The 17840-nt window shown below is 38.6% G+C and overlaps 1 protein-coding gene and 1 long non-coding RNA gene across 3 annotated transcripts; both read right to left on the bottom strand.

The window, feature by feature from the left end:
• Positions 1-5383: 5383 nt before the first annotated feature.
• On the bottom strand, positions 5384-8000 carry LOC139191408 (uncharacterized). Of its 2 annotated transcripts, none has more exons than XR_011575465.1 (3): positions 7749-8000; positions 7198-7399; positions 5384-5696 (listed from the first exon to the last, which is right to left on the bottom strand). It is a non-coding gene; the product is annotated as an uncharacterized lncRNA (long non-coding RNA). The 2 variants fall into 2 exon arrangements; XR_011575464.1 differs by having other exon boundaries at positions 7686-7826.
• Positions 8001-9429: 1429 nt separating this feature from the next.
• LOC103453898 (BTB/POZ and MATH domain-containing protein 4) lies at positions 9430-13699 on the bottom strand. Its single transcript, XM_008393491.4, has 4 exons — positions 13021-13699; positions 12170-12515; positions 11754-12033; positions 9430-10027 (listed from the first exon to the last, which is right to left on the bottom strand). The coding sequence occupies exons 1-4, from the start codon at positions 13413-13415 to the stop codon at positions 9741-9743; spliced, it is 1308 nt and encodes a 435-aa protein (XP_008391713.1). The 5' UTR covers positions 13416-13699; the 3' UTR covers positions 9430-9740.
• Between the last annotated feature and the right edge of the window lie 4141 nt (positions 13700-17840).

Below are 17840 nucleotides of genomic sequence, written 5' to 3'. Positions count from 1 at the left end.
ACGCTGAAACCCACGTAGAAAACGGAGTTGAATTTTTGTGCGTAACTTTCTACGAATATGGCCAGAAGCGTATTCTAGAGAAGATTGAGCGTAACCCAAGTGGTCTATATACTACGACCATACGCCCCATAGAATGCCACTATGTGGCCGGCCCTACCACAGGGACCGCGCACAAAATTACACTTTGGCATAATCGTTTGGGACATCCTGGACGAATAGCGATGCGCCGTATCCTCAAAACTTCACACGGGCATCCACTAACCCGAAGCTTAGGTTTGATCCATGAAATTACATGTCAAACATGTTCTATGGGAAAGCTTATTACTAAGCCTTCTTATGACAAGATTCGTTCGAATCCTCCCATTTTTCTACAACGGATTCAGGGGGACATTTGTGGACCGATTCAACCTCCCTGCGGACCATCTAGATATTTTATGGTTTTGGTTGACGCTTCTACACGTTGGTCACACGTGTGCTTGTTGTCCACAAGGAACACTGCATTCTCCAAACTGTTGGCTCAGGTTATCAAGCTCAGGGCTCACCACCCTAATTATCCGATCAAATCTATTCAATTGGATAATGCTGGAGAATTCACATCTAAAACTTTTGATGACTATTGCATGTCGGTTGGGGTTGAAGTTGAAAATCCTGTACCCCATGTTCACACCCAGAACGGCCTGGCAGAGGCTTTCATTAAGCGTTTACAAATGATTGCTCGATCGTTGGTCATACGTACCAAGCTCCCGATCGCTGCTTGGGGCCATGCAATATTGCACGTAGCAAAGTTGGTCCGCCTGAGGCCTGTTGCGACACAACCATTTAGTGCCCTTCAGTTGGTCACCGGATGCGAACCTGACATATCGCATTTGCGCGTTTTTGGTTGTGCGGTCTATGTGCCGATCTCGCCGCCCTTACGTACAAAAATGGGGCCTCAGCGAAGGATGGGAATCTATGTCGGATATGATTCTCCTTCGATTATTCGTTACTTAGAACCTTTGACAGGTGATATGTTTACCGCTCGTTTCGCGGATTGTCACTTCTATGAGACAGTCTTCCCGTCGTTAGGGGGAGATAAGAACGTCAACGTTCCTAATGAACGACGCGAATTATCGTGGACGACTCCCACTTTGTCTCATTTAGGTCCCCGCACCGCTCAGTTTGAAGCTGAAGTGCAGCGCATATTAGATCTCTAGAGCATAGCTCAGAGCATGCCAGATGCTTTCACCGATCTAGCGCGCGTGACAAGATCACATATTCCAGCTGCGAATACGCCTGCAAAGATAGATGTACCAAATGTACGACGGACTACCCTCCTGGAAGCCCGGGACGCCAATTCTGGTGATCCACGTACATTAGCAGCTAGCCAATCCTCTGCCCCTACACAAAAGCGTGGCAGACCTCTTGGTTCAAAGGATTCACACCCCCGAAAGAGGAAAACCACGGCACAAGGTCCCGAAGAGCCTACCGTGAATCCGACTATCGCTTACTCATTTTACCCAACTCATGAGGAAATTCTAGATTATGGAAGCGTCCTTGAAGAGACGAATCATCCTCCCGAGAATCGTGAGATTTCAGTCTATTATGCTAGCTTAGATGATGTGTGGCGTAGAAATGAGATGATTGTCGACGATGCATTAGCATTTGCAGTAGCTACTGAGATTATGTTGAGCGATGACATTGAACCGCGTTCCGTTGATGAATGTTGACGTAGAGCTGATTGGTCAAACTGGAAACAAGCAATCCAAGTCGAACTTGATTCACTTACGAAATGTAAGGTGTTTGGACCTGTAGTTCCTACTCCTCCACATGTGAAGCCCGTTGGCTACAAGTGGGTTTTCGTTCGGAAGCGTAATGAGAAGAACGAAATTGTGCGTTACAAAGCTCGTCTTGTAGCACAAGGTTTCTCACAACGCCCCGGGATTGACTATGATGAAACTTACTCACTCGTTATGGATGTGATTACTTTTCGATACCTTATCAGTTTGGTAGTTTCTGAAAAACTGGATATGCAGCTGATGGACGTAGTAACCGCGTATCTCTATGGGGATCTTGATACGGAAATTTATATGAAACTTCCCGAAGGACTTACATTGACTGGTTCAAATATTTCCAAACCCCGGAACACGCTCTCAATTCGGCTGAGGCATTCACTATACGGTTTGAAACAATCCGGAAGAATGTGGTATAACCGTCTGAGTGAGTATTTGACTAGTCAGGGATATGTGAACAACGAACAATGCCCTTGTGTGTTCATTAAGAAGTCAAATTCTGGATTTGCGATTGTTGCAGTATATGTCGATGACATGAATCTCATCGGAACTCCTGAAGAGCTCGCGAGAACTGCTTCGCACCTGAAGTCGGAATTTGAGATGAAAGATCTAGGTAAGACTCGATACTGTCTCGGTCTCGAGATAGAGCATTGTTTGGATGGAATCTTAGTACATCAATCGAACTACACCTAGAGGGTGTTGCGCCGTTTTAATGAGGATAAAGCGAAGTCTTCGAGTACTCCTATGGTCGTTCGTACGCTAGATGCAAAGCGAGATCCCTTCCGTCCGAATGAGGATGATGAAGAGATTCTGGAACCTGAAGTTCCTTATCTATGTGCGATAGGCGCTTTATTGTACTTAGCTCAATGCACTAGACCCGACATCTCCTTCGCTGTTAATCTTTTGGCAAGATACAGCAATACACCAACACGCAGACATTGGACTGGCGTAAAAGACATCTTCCGTTACCTTAACGGTACTACGGATTTGGGCTTATTTTATCCCTACGAATCCTCGAGTGATGCCGCACCCTATGCTCATCAGGTTGATTCTCGCCTTGTTGGTTATGCCGACGCTGGATACTTATCTGATCCGCACAAGGTGCGTTCTCAAACGGGTTATGTCTTTACCGTTGGAGGCACCACAATATCTTGGAGGTCAACTAAACAGACCTTAGTTGCCACTTCGTCTAACCATGCTGAAATTCTCGCCTTACATGAAGCAACTCGGGAATGCTTTTGGTTGAGAGCAGTAATGGGCCATATTCGAAGCTCCTGTGATCTTCATCCCGCCGTTAATGCCCCGACGACGATTTTTTAAGACAACGCAGCTTGTATCGAACATCTCAAGAAGGGTTACATCAAAGGAGACAACACCAAGCATATTGCGCCGAAGTTCTTCTTTACACATCAACAACAAGAGCATCGGAAGATTGAAGTCACGCAAATCCGATCACAAGACAATCTGGCCGACCTCTTCACCAAATCACTACCGAAGGCGACGTTTCAGAAGCTTGTTCATGGAATTGGTATGCGTAAACTTTCTGAGTTGTAACTTTACTATTTCTCTTTGGAATTATGTCAAACTCAGGGGGAGTATCTTCTGGATACTTGCTTGATCTTAATGTACTCTTTTTCCTTACGATTAGGAGCATTTTCCACTAGGTTTTAACGAGGCACCCACCTTGGGCTGGTCATATCCCTGATGACGTCCTGTAGACGTTTCTTTTGACTTTGCATTTCTCACGCATTTTTCCTTAGACTATGGATTTTATCCCTACTCGGGTTTTTGCCATAGCCTTAGGGTTTTTTAGTGAGACTTACTACTTATGCAAGTTCCTACCTTATTGAGAATAAGCGTTGTTCCTTGGAATCAATGCCGACGAGTCGACTTTCTCAACTTCTGCATGATGCTGAATCGACCTTAAGTATTTGCACACTCAAGGGGGAGTGTTGTAAACATTCCTAGAATAAGTATGATTGTGTAAATCCTAGATTATATTTGATTCTAGTTATCCTTTCCTATTACAACTTGTATTACTTGGAGGAGAAGGAATATCTTCTCTCCCTTTACTACTATAAATAAAGGCACAATGTAGGAGGGATAACAACACATACATTCCCCTACAATTCTACAAACACACATCTCTCTCCTCTCTCTCTGCCGCCGACCCTAGTCTCTCTGTCAGATAAAAATAGACCACAACACGTTATCAGCACGCTCCTACCACTGCGCTTAGGAATTTGACGTTGGAGATTTTTTTTCTGCATCAAACCAGTTCATCCATATCATCACGCAATCAGGTTCTTTCCAAACAACGGTTTTTAACTCGATATTTTGCAAGCCCTGATACCATGAACATTCACCATGATGCATGACCCAAATTTACGTTTAACGTATTTTAGATTCTACATAAATTGTGTATGCTTCATCACCAAAATTGCTACAATTATGTGAATTTGATATTTGTCATGAACTGAATCTTACATATGTACATGCATTGAAACTATTATTTGCATATGCATCAACGTAAATATGTGATTCATTAGAATTATACATGCATATAATATAATTGCATTAAAAAAAATTTTTTTTGCGATTGGGGAATTAGGGTTCTTCGAACCAGTGCCTTTCCCGAGTCGAGAACCAATCCTGGAGCCACGGCTCCAGGCCCAACACCCAGACCCAACGCCTAGCAGGCGTCGCCACCCTTGAAATCGTCAACCAACATGGCCTGCAGCCATGCCCAGTTACCCCCGACGACCTGCAGTCGTCCCCGACGAATTTCTTGTCTGCAAATTCGATTTTTTTTTAAATTACAATCAAATTTCTAGGGTTTTGACAATGAATATCGATATTTTTTTAAATCTCCGTTCACCCCCATGGTCACCATGACTCAAATCGAGTCTTCCACAAAACCCCGACCAACGCCAGAAGCGCCAGGTCCGGTGTTATTTATTATTATTTTACTGAATGCATTCTGCAGGTACATATTTTTTTCAATGCATTTAAAATAGGAAAAACTTAATATAAGTCCAATTTTTTGAGTCAATAGTAGGAATAATCCAATTTAATAAAATAAGTTCAATTCCTTAAATTTAATTATGTTATTATCAATAATATCTCTTCAATGAAAAAATTTATTGTAAAAATCAAATTTCTTCCTAATTATCTCTTTGATTATTTCTTTTTATTTATTTATTTGTTATTTCTTGTTCTTCCTCTTGCTTTATCCTATTTATAGATTTTATTTTAATTTTTATAATCAACCTATATTACAGGTTAATTGTATTTATCTACCTATATGGCAGATTTTTTTCATAGTCAACCTGCCACAGATTAATGTGTCTTGTTTGTAGGTATATTATGTTTTTGCTACTTGAGTTAGGGTAGAATGTTTTGCAGATAGATTTATGTTAGTATATTAGTTTTATTGTTATAAGATATTAATTAGATATTTTGGAGTTGGAAAATGCATAATATTAAAATATTTTAATTGATTTTTAATATTTTTAGAAGACATTTAATGAGTATAAAAGAAATAAATACATATAATTAGATAACTGAACTCACTCCTAACACTCTATGATTTTGGACTTGAACCTAAAAGCCCCTTTAAAATAATAATTCATATATAATTGCGAAAGTGCAGACACGCCTGCAAGCCAAAACACACAAAAAAAGAAGGCCGTTCTTGGTCGTGGGAATGACCTTTGTATTTTCGCGTGTCCACACTGTAGAAGTTCCCTCTTTATCATGTACATATTTCTCAGCAATATATTTCAATATAAGCACAATTGCATATGACAATGGCAAGAGAAGACGAGATATATACACTGTGCCAGATTCGGGGTTATGCCACGAGCTACGGCGGCACCACCAATAGTATATTCCAGAATCAGAGCCCAACCTACCAACCAAGCAACACTAAAGAAACCAAATGATGTGAGTCACTAACTGAAGGTGTCATAAACATTAATAAAATAGAAAGATTTTCATGGTTTTGAATATATTCAAGGATCAATCACAATAACATATACCCCCACCCACATCTTAAGAAGCAATTAGCAATATACCTGAGAAGCTTAACCATGCTCTCAAACTTAGCACTGTTCTTTACCCGTGCTATCTGTTGGTCGATAGCACGGGTAAAGACTATCATTAATACAGTACATTGAAATGATTAAAAAGATTTATGTAAAAGACTGTTTACCACCCTCATGTTTCGTGGTTTTCAACATTTAGTACATCAAGTTTTTTTCGTCCCAGAGTCATACCTAAAGTGTAAATTTTGGGACAGTCTCATACATATGTTAGTCAAACTGTTAGTTCTCCGGTTAAGTGATGACGTGGCGCCCTGATTAGACGCCACGTGTCATTAAAAAAATAAAAAATTTATTTAAATAAAAATAATATTAAAAAATATTTAAATAATAAAATATTAAAATAATAATAAAATATATATTTTTTTCTTCTTCTCTTCTTCTTCTTCTTCTTCTTTTTTTTTCTTCTTCTTCTTCTTCTTCTGGGTTCGGTTTCTTTTTTTTTTTTTTTTTTTTTTTTTTTTCCTTCTTCCTCCTCCTCCTCCTTCTTCTTCCTTCTCATTCCTCCTCCTTCTTCTTCTCCTTCTTCTTCTTCTTCTGGGTTCGATTTCTCTCTTTTTTTTTTTTCTTCTTCTTCTTCTTCTTCTTCTTCCTCCTCTTTCTCCTTCTTCTTCCTTCTCTTTCCTCCTCCTTCTTCTTCTCCTTCTTCTTCTTCTGGGTTCGGTTTCTCTTCTTTTTTTTTTCCTTCTTCCTCCTCCTTCTCCTTCTTCTTCCTTCTCCTTCTTCTTCTTCTGGGTTCGGTTTCTCTTTTTTTTTTCTTTCCTTCTTCCTCCTCCTTCTCCTTCTTCTTCCTTCTCCTTCCTCCTCCTTCTTCTTCTCCTTCTTCTTCTTCCTTCTCCTTCCTCCTCATTCTTCTTCTTCCTTCTTCTTCCTCTTCTTTTCTGGGTTCCGTTTTTTTTTTCTGTTTTTTTCCTTCTCCTCCTTCCTTCTTAAGAAGGAAGAAGAAGGAGAAGAAGAATGAGGAGGAAGGAGAAGGAAGAAGAAGGAGGAGGAGGAAGGAGAAGGAGGAGAAAGAAGAAAAAAAAAAAAAAAAGAAGAAGAAGAGAAGAAGGAAAAAAAAAATATTTTATTATTTAAATATTTTTTAATATTATTTTTATTTAAATAAATTTTTTATTTTTTTAATGACACGTGGCGTCCAATCAGGACGCTACGTCATCACTTAACGGGAGAACTAACAGTTTGACTAACAGATGTATGAGACTGTCCCAAAATTTACACTTTAGGTATGACTCTGGGACAAAAAAAACTTGATGTACTAAATGTTGAAAACCACGAAACATGAGGGTGGTAAACAGTCTTTTACCCAAAAGATTTTACATTACCCTTCTCCAACGCATATGTATGAATAGTGATAGGCACTCCCAGCAGACGGGCAACGACATGCAAGCTCTGCATAACAAAATGCTGAGAGTGCAGCAGCTTTCCCAGCAATGAAGAATGTAATGGTAAGTGCAGGTCCTGCATACTCTCTAGCAACTGTGCCGACAAGAACATATACTCCAGCACCTATGGTTGCTCCAACTCCTGATTGAAAGGAAGTTTTAAAAGAATCATCTCTATGCTCGTAAGAAAACGAAACAAACAATGTACCTAGCATGACCTCGAATCGATTGTTGCACTCATCACACGGTTAATTTAACACAATGAGGAAGATCATAAGAGCAAAATCTTCCAAGCAATTGCAATAAAACCAAGTGGACCAAACCCATTATACTTTTGAAAAACAAGAACACAAAAAAGAAAGAAAGGGAAACTATATGATGCTAACAAGTAACAACCCCATTAAATAGTGACTTGAGGAACAAATTACTTTCAAAGAGTTAATGGAATAATTAGCAATGGCAATGAGGTCAGTGACAGATAATATCCTAACCAATTGATGATGCCCCTCCCTCCTCCCCACACGAACTGAATCAACTTGCTTCCTCTGAATTAAACTTCTAAACTCCCAAAAGCACTTGCTCCCACCAGCACTTTCCATATCAGCACACCGTCAGCCAAAAACACTTTCCTTTTATGTTCTCTATCATTGAAAGAAGAAGGAAATAAATTGTGGGGTTTGGAACAATTTGGAGATAAGGGAGTTTATGAAGGAGATGACAATCATGGCATTGCCACTGGGTTGTTGGGTGAAAAATCCTGGGGATGGTGGTTGATAGTGATGGATACATTCTTCCAAGTAAAGTAAAAATATTAAATAAACAGAAATCACAGCAGGCTCAGCAGCACAGCAGCAACACACGGTCGTACACTTTCGGTAAAAAATGGACAACGACTGGAAGAGGACAATTGTTTGTATGTTGTGAGTAACAATGTTTGGTTATTCAAGGATAATTAGAAATTCCTACTTTAAACTTTTTGTGTTAAAATTATAGAGTTTTATGCTTATGATTAGAATCGTTTTCTTATTATAAATCACTCTGTAAAGAACAATTTTGAGTAAGAATTTTTATTTATTTTTTAAGTAACCAAGTATTATTTGAGAATACCCAAAATTCAAATCTTTCACAATCTTACGACCAAGAATTTCTAAAGAAATGTACTTACCCCCCAAATAAACGAGTTACATTAGGAGAATTAATAATAACAGCATCGACCCTACGTCCCTACCTCAGATTTTGTGACAAAACTTTAACTCAATTATTAAGACATTAAAAAAATCATGTGATCAAATGTCACGCAGGTTAAAATTTCCACGTGGTATTGTTAGCATTTTCCCTCTTAAAAAGGGGGAAATAAGAAGACTACGAGCCTAAACTCGGGCGTGGGACGCATTTATTTTTTCCATCAAAGCTTAATAATCGTTGAATTTATTTGTTTATAGGTTGTTCAATTAAAAGAACCAAAGTAGCTTAACACATTGTAAGTGATCCTCTCCGGATCCTCTTTGTGAGGATCCTCTCCGGATCTTCTTTGTGAGAATCTCGGGATCCTCCAATTACATCTGTTTATCGTACATCATGCGGTAAAAAATCATTGTAAATTTTTTTTATTTAAAATTAAATATAAATAGTACTTGGCGAAAACTAACCGCACAATGTACAATACGGAATCCGGATCCGGATTCAAATCCTCATTGTGAGGATCCTGGAAATCCGTGAATCGTGTCCGTTCATCGTACATCGGGCAGTTAAAAATCATTTTAAATATTTTATTTAAAATTAAACACAAACATTACCTGTCAGTGCGGTCCGAAATCATTTTAAATATTTTATTTAAATATTTTATTCAAAATTAAACATAAACGTACGGTCAGAAATCATTTTAAATATTTTATTTGAAATTAAACACAAACAATCTCTGACAAAAATTGATAGCACGATGTATGATAAACGAACACAATTTACGGATTCCAGTTCCTCACCAAAAGGATTCGGAATCCTGTTGGATAAATACCACTCAAATTGTACTGACACCATCACTCATCTATGGAAAGAAAGTGAGTAGCATTTGTAACAAACAAAAAAGATCCTGTTTCAGTGAATTTTCATATTTGGACATGAAATCCTCCAGCGTCAAGCCTTGAATGATACGAAAAATGTTACACACCAGGATTATGAGTGGTGAGAAAAATACACTAGGAACCACAATATTTGTACATACACTGGCCCCATCACCCCTCGCACAAAATGCACTATAAAATATCAGTTTTCTCGGTCACTTTAACGCATCACCGGTCGCACCAAATGCGTTAATGTTTGCGGCCTTACAAACTCAAAAATTACTCTCTAATTCAACAAACATACAACGTTACAGAAAAAAATAACAACAGCCATGCTTTTCATACATTCTTTTATCACACAGTTTTCCTAGTCATTTTTCCTTCCATCTACTCACATTCAAACCGATAAACACATCCTCCATGTCAATCATCTTGCCTGGGACTCCTACTTCTACTCCTACCTCTTGCATCACCCCCATCCGAAAGCGGGACCCAAATGCTTTGACTTCTCTCACCTCCATTTTCCCAGGTTCGTTGCCTTACACTCCGGTCATTTGTATCCCCTCCGTCAGAAAACTGGCCCCACACGCTCCGAGTCTTTTCCCCTCCGCTAAGTTCTTCGTCACATCCCGCAACTGTCTTCAGCAGCTCTGACTGCAGCAGTGGGCAGTTTTCCTTGAGATACTCAAAACCATCCGATTCCATGACGGCTGCATCAAACAGGTTAATCAGAAAATGTAGAATTGATAAGTAAGCACAAAGACTTAGGAGACTGGCATGTAAAGTGCAATAGGAACAACAGGCACCATTCTCGATTCCCAGGTTTTCAATATCTTCAAGATCCCTGAATTTTGATCATAAGATCATAACTCACCTGTAATCTAAGCTTAACATTTTTATATATGCATAAAAAGATCGTACCCAGTGCACAAGGCTCCCGCTTTATGCAGGGTCTGGGAGAGGTGAATGTCGGCTAGCCTTACCCCCATTTATGGAGAGGCTGCTCCCAAATCTCGAACCCGAGACCTACCGCTCATGGGCGAAGGCACTTGCCATCGCACCAAGTGCGACCTCTAACTAAATAAAATGACAAAGAAGTTTCCAAAAATAAAATGACAAAGAAATTTTAAAGTGAACGCACCATCGTACTGCAGATATCACAAACAAAGGCATATCATTATTGGTTGTATGTAATACACTCCCACAATATGTATGTCAGACTCACTGTTATACGGCCGGTTCCACTTGCATGTTGTTTGATTGCTCATGCTAAACCTCAATTAGTTTTGGTGAGCAACATAAACTTAACTAGGACCTACAAGTTATACCAGACATGAAACACTTGAAGCTGCTAGAAAATTCCGAAAGCTTGAAACTGAATCAGAATCAGATAACTTCCCTGCTCCTAGCATCCTCAATGTCCATTTGCTATGGTAAATGGGTCTGCGTGAAGTTGGAAGATAAGTACCACCTATGTTACTTATGCACTATTTGATTGGGTCAAGCAGCTGCTTTCGTGTATTTTTTCACAGGGACAGATTGAGGATGGTGATGCCAATTGAAACATATCCTTTTTTTTTACAGGAAAAAAGAAAATTTATCACAAAGAGAGAAAAGTACAGAAAAATAGACAAGATGTCCCCAAGAACAAGGAAACTAGAGAACCGTAAAAGGATAACCCATTGAGGAAGAAGACAGAGGTCTTCTCCTCTGATCCATGTTGCAAGTGTTAACCCTCCCATTAGCAATAACCAACCCATGCTAACAACCAAACCTTTGGAGCTACTTTTGTCCTCCAAATTTCATTTAAGGGGATAAACGGAGAAAGAGAAGGGTTGTCTGTCAAATGTCTCAAGCAAAATTTACAAGAAAAGACCCCTGATGGCTACCTTCCCCTATCCATCCTTCATGAAACCAGCACAACTCTCTCTAACCGAGACAGAAAGGACATGAGCTCCTCAACTTCCAATTCATTCATAGTTCTACAAAACCCAAAATCCAAACTCAAAAGAAACCGAGAAGGAATAACATACGCCCTAGCTATGGAAAATTGAGATACTGTGATAGACGGTATAGTCTAGGAAAAGAAAGGCATAAGGCAATTCCAGCACCTACCCCTCTTCCCAAAACCTGACCCTTTTGCCATTACCCACCACAGATTGGCAGCAAGAAGAAAACAAGTTAACCCCTAGAGAAACGTTTTTCTCTGGGCTCATACTGGATCCTTTATTTTTTATTTTTGAGAAGAAATGAAAGAATTTTATATAAAAGAGACAATTTACATAAGTGGATAAGAGGGACTATACTGGAATCCCAGCCACTGCACTCCCTATTTGTTTCTAATAACAGTATACAGTATACCAAAAGGACACACACACACACGACTTGCATTAAGGAAGAACCATGAAAACAGAAAATTAAACAGGGAGGACATACCAACTAGGTTTTCAGCAGCAAACTTTAGGCAAACAGACTTTAGATCCATAGCACGATAACGGTCAGCCAGGGCCAGAATAATGGCAACAGAATTAACAGACATAATCTTGCAGAGAACAGATTCACACATCAGTCTGAGTCGAGGCAACCCATATTTGTCTGATGCAGCTAGCAACTTGGCAGCTAATCGATCAGATAGAGATGACATGCACAGTGAACTTGCATCTTGCAACTCTTCATCTTCAATAAGGTTATCTGTGTATATGAAGTGTAACAACGCCTGTTCAGAAAGCACAAAAACTACTTAGGATAATGTGGTACATTATATTATTTCCAACTGACATACTACAACAAATACAACTCGCTCTTACAAAAGTATAATTGGACAAGGAAAAGGAATAATTGAGAAGCATTACCTTAAAGACCTTGGGATCCGTATCTGTAACAACTACATCATGATTCTCTTCTTCCATTCCATCGAAAAATTCTTTTTCAAATAAAGGAGATCTAGCTGCCAGTACTAACTTGTGGGCGTGAAACCTTTCCCCACATACATTGAAAGTAACATCTGAACCTTCCTCATTCTCCAAAAGCATACCAAAATGATCTCCAATATCAGAATCGGGGACATGTATGGAGTGCAATCTCGAACTATCTATTGCAGAAACCACAACACCGACAGTGCAATTAATTTTCAAGCAATCATCCTTGAGGAAACTAGATGATTCGAGCAGTGTCCGTCTGAAAAATCGTTTGTAGCCCCTAATATCCAATTGCAAATAAGTTTATTTTAAAATGCATAACATAACGGAGTTCAAATAGCATTATGTAAAATCTACTTATCAACTCTGTTAGTAGGCAAATCCTATCCATTTCTAAGACAAAGACACAATTCATTACAAATGTCAATCCTCCCATGCCCACCAGTACCAAAGTAGCTATTCAAAACCCTATTCCCATTCTAACAAACCGCCAGTCTTATCGAAAAACCGCGAAAAATCATTCAATCACAACATGCATAAACTCATTTTCAATTAAGTAAAGCATCGAATTAGCAAAAGAACTGACGAAAAAAAACCATTCATTAACAACATACGTAAACTCATTTCCAATTGAGTAAAGCATAGAATTAGCAAAAAATTGTGAAAACCCATTCATTCACAACATACATAAACTCTTTCTAATCAAGTAAAGCATCGAACTAGCGAGAATTATCAAAGATTGAAATGAACCCAAAACAACAAACTAGCAAAGTGAAATTACCCACCACATGCTGCCCCTATACTTGAGGGTGTAAGGCCCACTTTCGAGCGAGCGATCGAAGTGGCTATGGACCTTGTGCTTGCCATTAGGACCCTGATCAACGAGTGTCAATTCGAAGAGAGCTCGGACGTCGGTGCCCTCGGAGGCGAGGGCTATGAAGACGGAGACGTAAGCGGAGTTATCCTCAGGGTTTTTACCATCAGGGTAAAAATAGATGGCCCATTGAAACCCCCCGACGGTGAAATTCTCACTGGCAATGTGCTTTCCGACCCCAATTCCTTTGGCCAAGGAATACCCTTTGATGACGAAGTTGTGGGACCCATTAACGGTTTCCGTCACGAAGCGCGAGCTCGACGGGGACGCCAGAGACCGGCTGCTCTTCTGCCTACCGGATATCATCTGTTTCCGAATTGGGGATTGCAGATTCCCAATTTTACAATTTCAGAATTCAAGCAGTAACAAAAGCAGGTCAAAAGCTTTGGACTGGAGAAATCGATTGATTTTTTCTGAGATTTCTTGCGATTTCTGAGATTTTTGTTCTATTGGTGTGTGGTTTTGGCGGTATTGATGGATTTTCCCTGGGAATTTGGGATTGTGTTTTGGCTTGGGGAAGAAGCAGATTTGGTATGCTTCTCAAAGTTTTTTTTTCTTTTTCTTTTTTCTTTTTAATTACTTTTCTTTCCTTCTTTTTTAATAAGGTGTAAACTTCTTTTTCTAATCACCACCCACACCAACACCTTATTGAGATTTGGACTTATTTGTAGAAACTCTATTAAGTACATCAATATTTTTACATTAAAGAGAGGTAGAGTTCGGTTAAGTTACATAATAGATAACCTAATATGGTATCGAATTCGTCATTCACGAGATTCGAATCTAAGATCTCTCACTTTCAAACGAAGATAAATATCACTAGATAGTAATACTGAGTGACAATAACCCTTTTGTTTACGTACACAAGCGAAATTTTACCTTGCCCTAATTTATGGAGTAACATTTTATCCCGTCTTAATCTCTTATCTCCTCACTTCTTTTCTATTTAAACAGAATTAAGCCACATCAATATTTTATATATTTTTTAAAATAAAAAGATATAGATAAAAAAGAAAGCGTGAGAGGTGATGAGGAGAGGGAAATAAAAGATCGTACACCTGATTCATAATGTGAGATTTGACTATAATACTTACATAGTTTAATAAAACCTTTATTTCAACGTGTAAGTATTGTAATCGATTTCATAATGTGGGAAAAAAGAAATTAAATTTGGTAATTAATGTGACTTCGTCTGCCTCTGCAATTGTATGGTATCATTAACTTTTAAATCTAATACAATTAAATAGCCTAATTGACGTAAAATCAATGGAAACCATTATTTATCTGTTTTCTTTGCCATTAGTTATGTGGTCTCAAGATGTACCGATTTTTCAATGTGACGGAATAAAATCTGGTATACCAAAGTGTAATAATACAATTGGTTGGAAAATTTAAAAAAAAATTCCAACTGATTAATTATGATACTTAGTGTTTCAAAGCTGTGTTTCAACACATAGAAAAATTTCTCACATGGGAGGGAGAGGAGTCTTGCCGATGATAAATATATTATAATTTATATTTAGGTGTTGTTTAATACATCATGAATCACACAATGGTGGTTAAGGAGGGGTTGAAATACTTATATGTGAGTGGATTGGCGAAGCTAACAGCTGGTCTTCTTTTCTGTCCCTAAAGAGTAATTATTATTTTTGTATTTTCCAAAACAGAATTTGCCCAAAACATCTGTTGCTAGTTTTTTTGCCCAAAACTGTTGAACTACAAACAACTTCAGATGAGGGCTCGAAAAAAAAAAAACACAGAAATTAAGCAATCGAATCGACATCTTTGATCTGTCTAAGTGCCTATTTAGAACACTCACAAAATCCAAGTGCCTATAGATAATGACAACACATTCAGAAACTACCATTCTTAATATCATAGAATTCTGGCTCGGATTCACAAGAAATACAAAGCAGAACCAGTTTCTTCCTCTCTCTAATGGCATCCTTCACCGCCAAACCACATTTTCCCCCCACCGAAAGTGAAATATACCCACAAACAATTGCAAAACAGAAGATGAAAACTCACAGTTGCATTCCATCAACTTGTCTTCCACGGCCATTACAAGATCAAAATATATGCGGTCAGCTGAGAAGGGATATATAATGGCGGAAACCTGTTTTCTTAATAAGGGGCAACCAGAATCTCCAACCACAGCAATTATGTAGAGTCTTTGTCTTTACACTTCTTTTGTTCAGAAACCCTTGCTCCCGTGATCTTACAAACAGGCTCATCCTTCGACTGCAGAAGCTTGATATCTGGATGAACTTTGAGATCTCCCATTACTATCTTTTGGTTAACATCCAACTCACTCAGATCCACATCAATATATGGAGGAATCACATCAGCAGGACAAAGGAACTTTACGGTCCTCTTGATTGTGTTTAGACAACCATCTGCCAAATTGTAAAAATGTCACAGTTTAACTTAAGAATGCAAACTGATCAAAAAGCTTGTACAGTAAAGATGACACATTTCACTCATAACTCAATCAGAATAAATGAGTAAGGGAAAGAGCAACAGAGAGAGGGAGGGAGGGAGGGGTAGGCATACAGTGCACTCATAACTCAATCAGAATAAATAAAACACAATTATCCTAAAAAACAAAATGCTTGTACAGTAAAGATGAGACATTTCACTCACCTATGAAAACAGACTTGAATTTTGCTATGCAAACTCTCTGGGATTACAAGAGATGTAGACCAAGTGATCTTAAGTGAACTTGCAAACTCCCAAGTTTTAACCTTGATACCCCAGAAACTCGTGCCCGTTCACAAAATAAAACATCTTCTAGTACTGGGTTTTCAATATCAACACCTGTGATTTCAATATTGCTAAAGGTTAGTTTCAAATATACAACAAACCAGCGAAACGAAAGAGAAATTCGAACTCTTCAAATCCCTAAAAATGCAATGGACATACTGTTTAGCTATAGCAGATTAAAAACTCAAAATCATAGCGACAGCGACCGGTAAGGTGCAATATACTTTATCAGATCCAACCCCAAAGGGCATCACGCTGACCTAGAATATTGAAACCTTTCACTTTCAAGGCCGAAAAATCGACATTTTTGAAACCCTAACCGGCTAAGAGCTTGACACTTCGCTCAAGCAATACAGCAACCCAAATAAACCCTAAACAGGCATAACGAAACCCTAACCCTCTATCTTCCTTACAAGTAAAGAAACAACAAAAGTGGAGATTAAAACGTAATAATTTTCACAGCGAATAAATGCAGAGCAAGTCAAAGCTCAAGTTTTTCTCTATTAAAATGGAAATAAGTAAACAACCCACATGATCAAACATCAAAACTTCATTGATTTTCCTAAAATTTTCTCGGAAACCAAACAGTCGGCAATACGCCGGGAAATTTGGAAAACTAACCAAATTTTGGACCTTAAATAGAATTCTAGCCACTTTTTTAAATTTATAATAATTATAACTAAAAGTTGATATGAAAGTACTAATACACTCTTCAAATAAAATTTCTCAAAAAAAAAATGTCATCCATGGAAATTAAACAAAGCAAGATTCAATTAAGATCAAAAGATTCGAGCAGTAGAATTGAATAAGTTCAAAGCCACCCGTGCTCCTTGAAGTTCCTTAAAAAACCCAATACCCCAATTCAATCATAGAAGAAAACAAAATCCAAAGTTCAACCTTTGGAGAAAATAAGAGAAAAAGAGAAGGGACCTTTGCATTTTGGGCTTTTCACCAACGATTTGGTTTTGGAGCTGAGCTTAGAAGTGGAGGTCCCAATTGAGGGGCTGAGATGTTGAGGAAGGGTAGCAGACACTAAAGTAGGTGAAGGCCTCATTGTAAGCTTGGTGGTGCAAGTGCTCAAACTCAAGAATTACATCGTCATAGTTGAAAATCAGAAATTGGAGAGCAGAGGAGGAAGCTGACCAAGACTGAGAATGAAAGTCGTCTTCATGTGGAGGAGGTCGAAAAAAATTTAGGGGTTCAGAACTAAACGAAGGTTGTGTGTGAGAGTATAAAAGAGGAAGAGGAGGAAGAAAGAGGGATTGTGCTACACACCATGGCTGGCTGTGCGTGGGTTGGGTTTATGTGGTTTTGGATTATCGTCTAGAAATGACAGAGATAGCGATAAAAGACAGCCGAGCCTTTTGTTTTTTGGTTTTTTTTTAGAAAACTCTATTTTAAGAGTGTATTAGTATTTTCATACCAACTTTTGGTTATAATTATTAAAAATTTAAAATGGTGGTTAGAATTCTATTTGGGACTCGAAATTTGGTTATTTTTCCAAATTTCCCCAATAGGCCCATAAACACTGAACACGAATTGAAGGCAGGAAGGGAATGAATGGGAGCAACGATAGAGAGATAGATACCCTTGAGGTCGGTGGCAGGTGTAAGGGTCGGAAGAGAGAGACAGAAAGCGAAGAGGAGGAGCAGAGTGGCAGAGGAGGGAGAATAGCCCATTGCTTCGCACACTCATTACTTTCTCTCTCTGATTTTCGAAATAAAAAGTAGAGGAGCTTTTCCAAATTCCAAAGAGACAATTTCTTAACGAGGGAGGAAAAGCTTCAAAGTTTGGGCCTTGAAGAAAAGGGCTTGGATCTTATTTGGCTCAAATTCATGGTTACCATTGGGCTATTATTATACTAAATTTGTCTACAAAAGCTCAATAACTCTTCTTGTTTGGTATCTTAAATCTGATTGAAATAGATGACGCAACGCATTATCTTATACGTAAAGGAAGAGACAACAA

Source organism: Malus domestica, chromosome 14, assembly GCF_042453785.1.
Source record: "Malus domestica chromosome 14, GDT2T_hap1".
Lineage (NCBI taxonomy): Eukaryota > Viridiplantae > Streptophyta > Magnoliopsida > Rosales > Rosaceae > Malus > Malus domestica.
The sequence above is the reverse complement of the archived record's forward strand: the minus strand, read 5'-3'. Positions and strand labels throughout refer to the sequence as shown.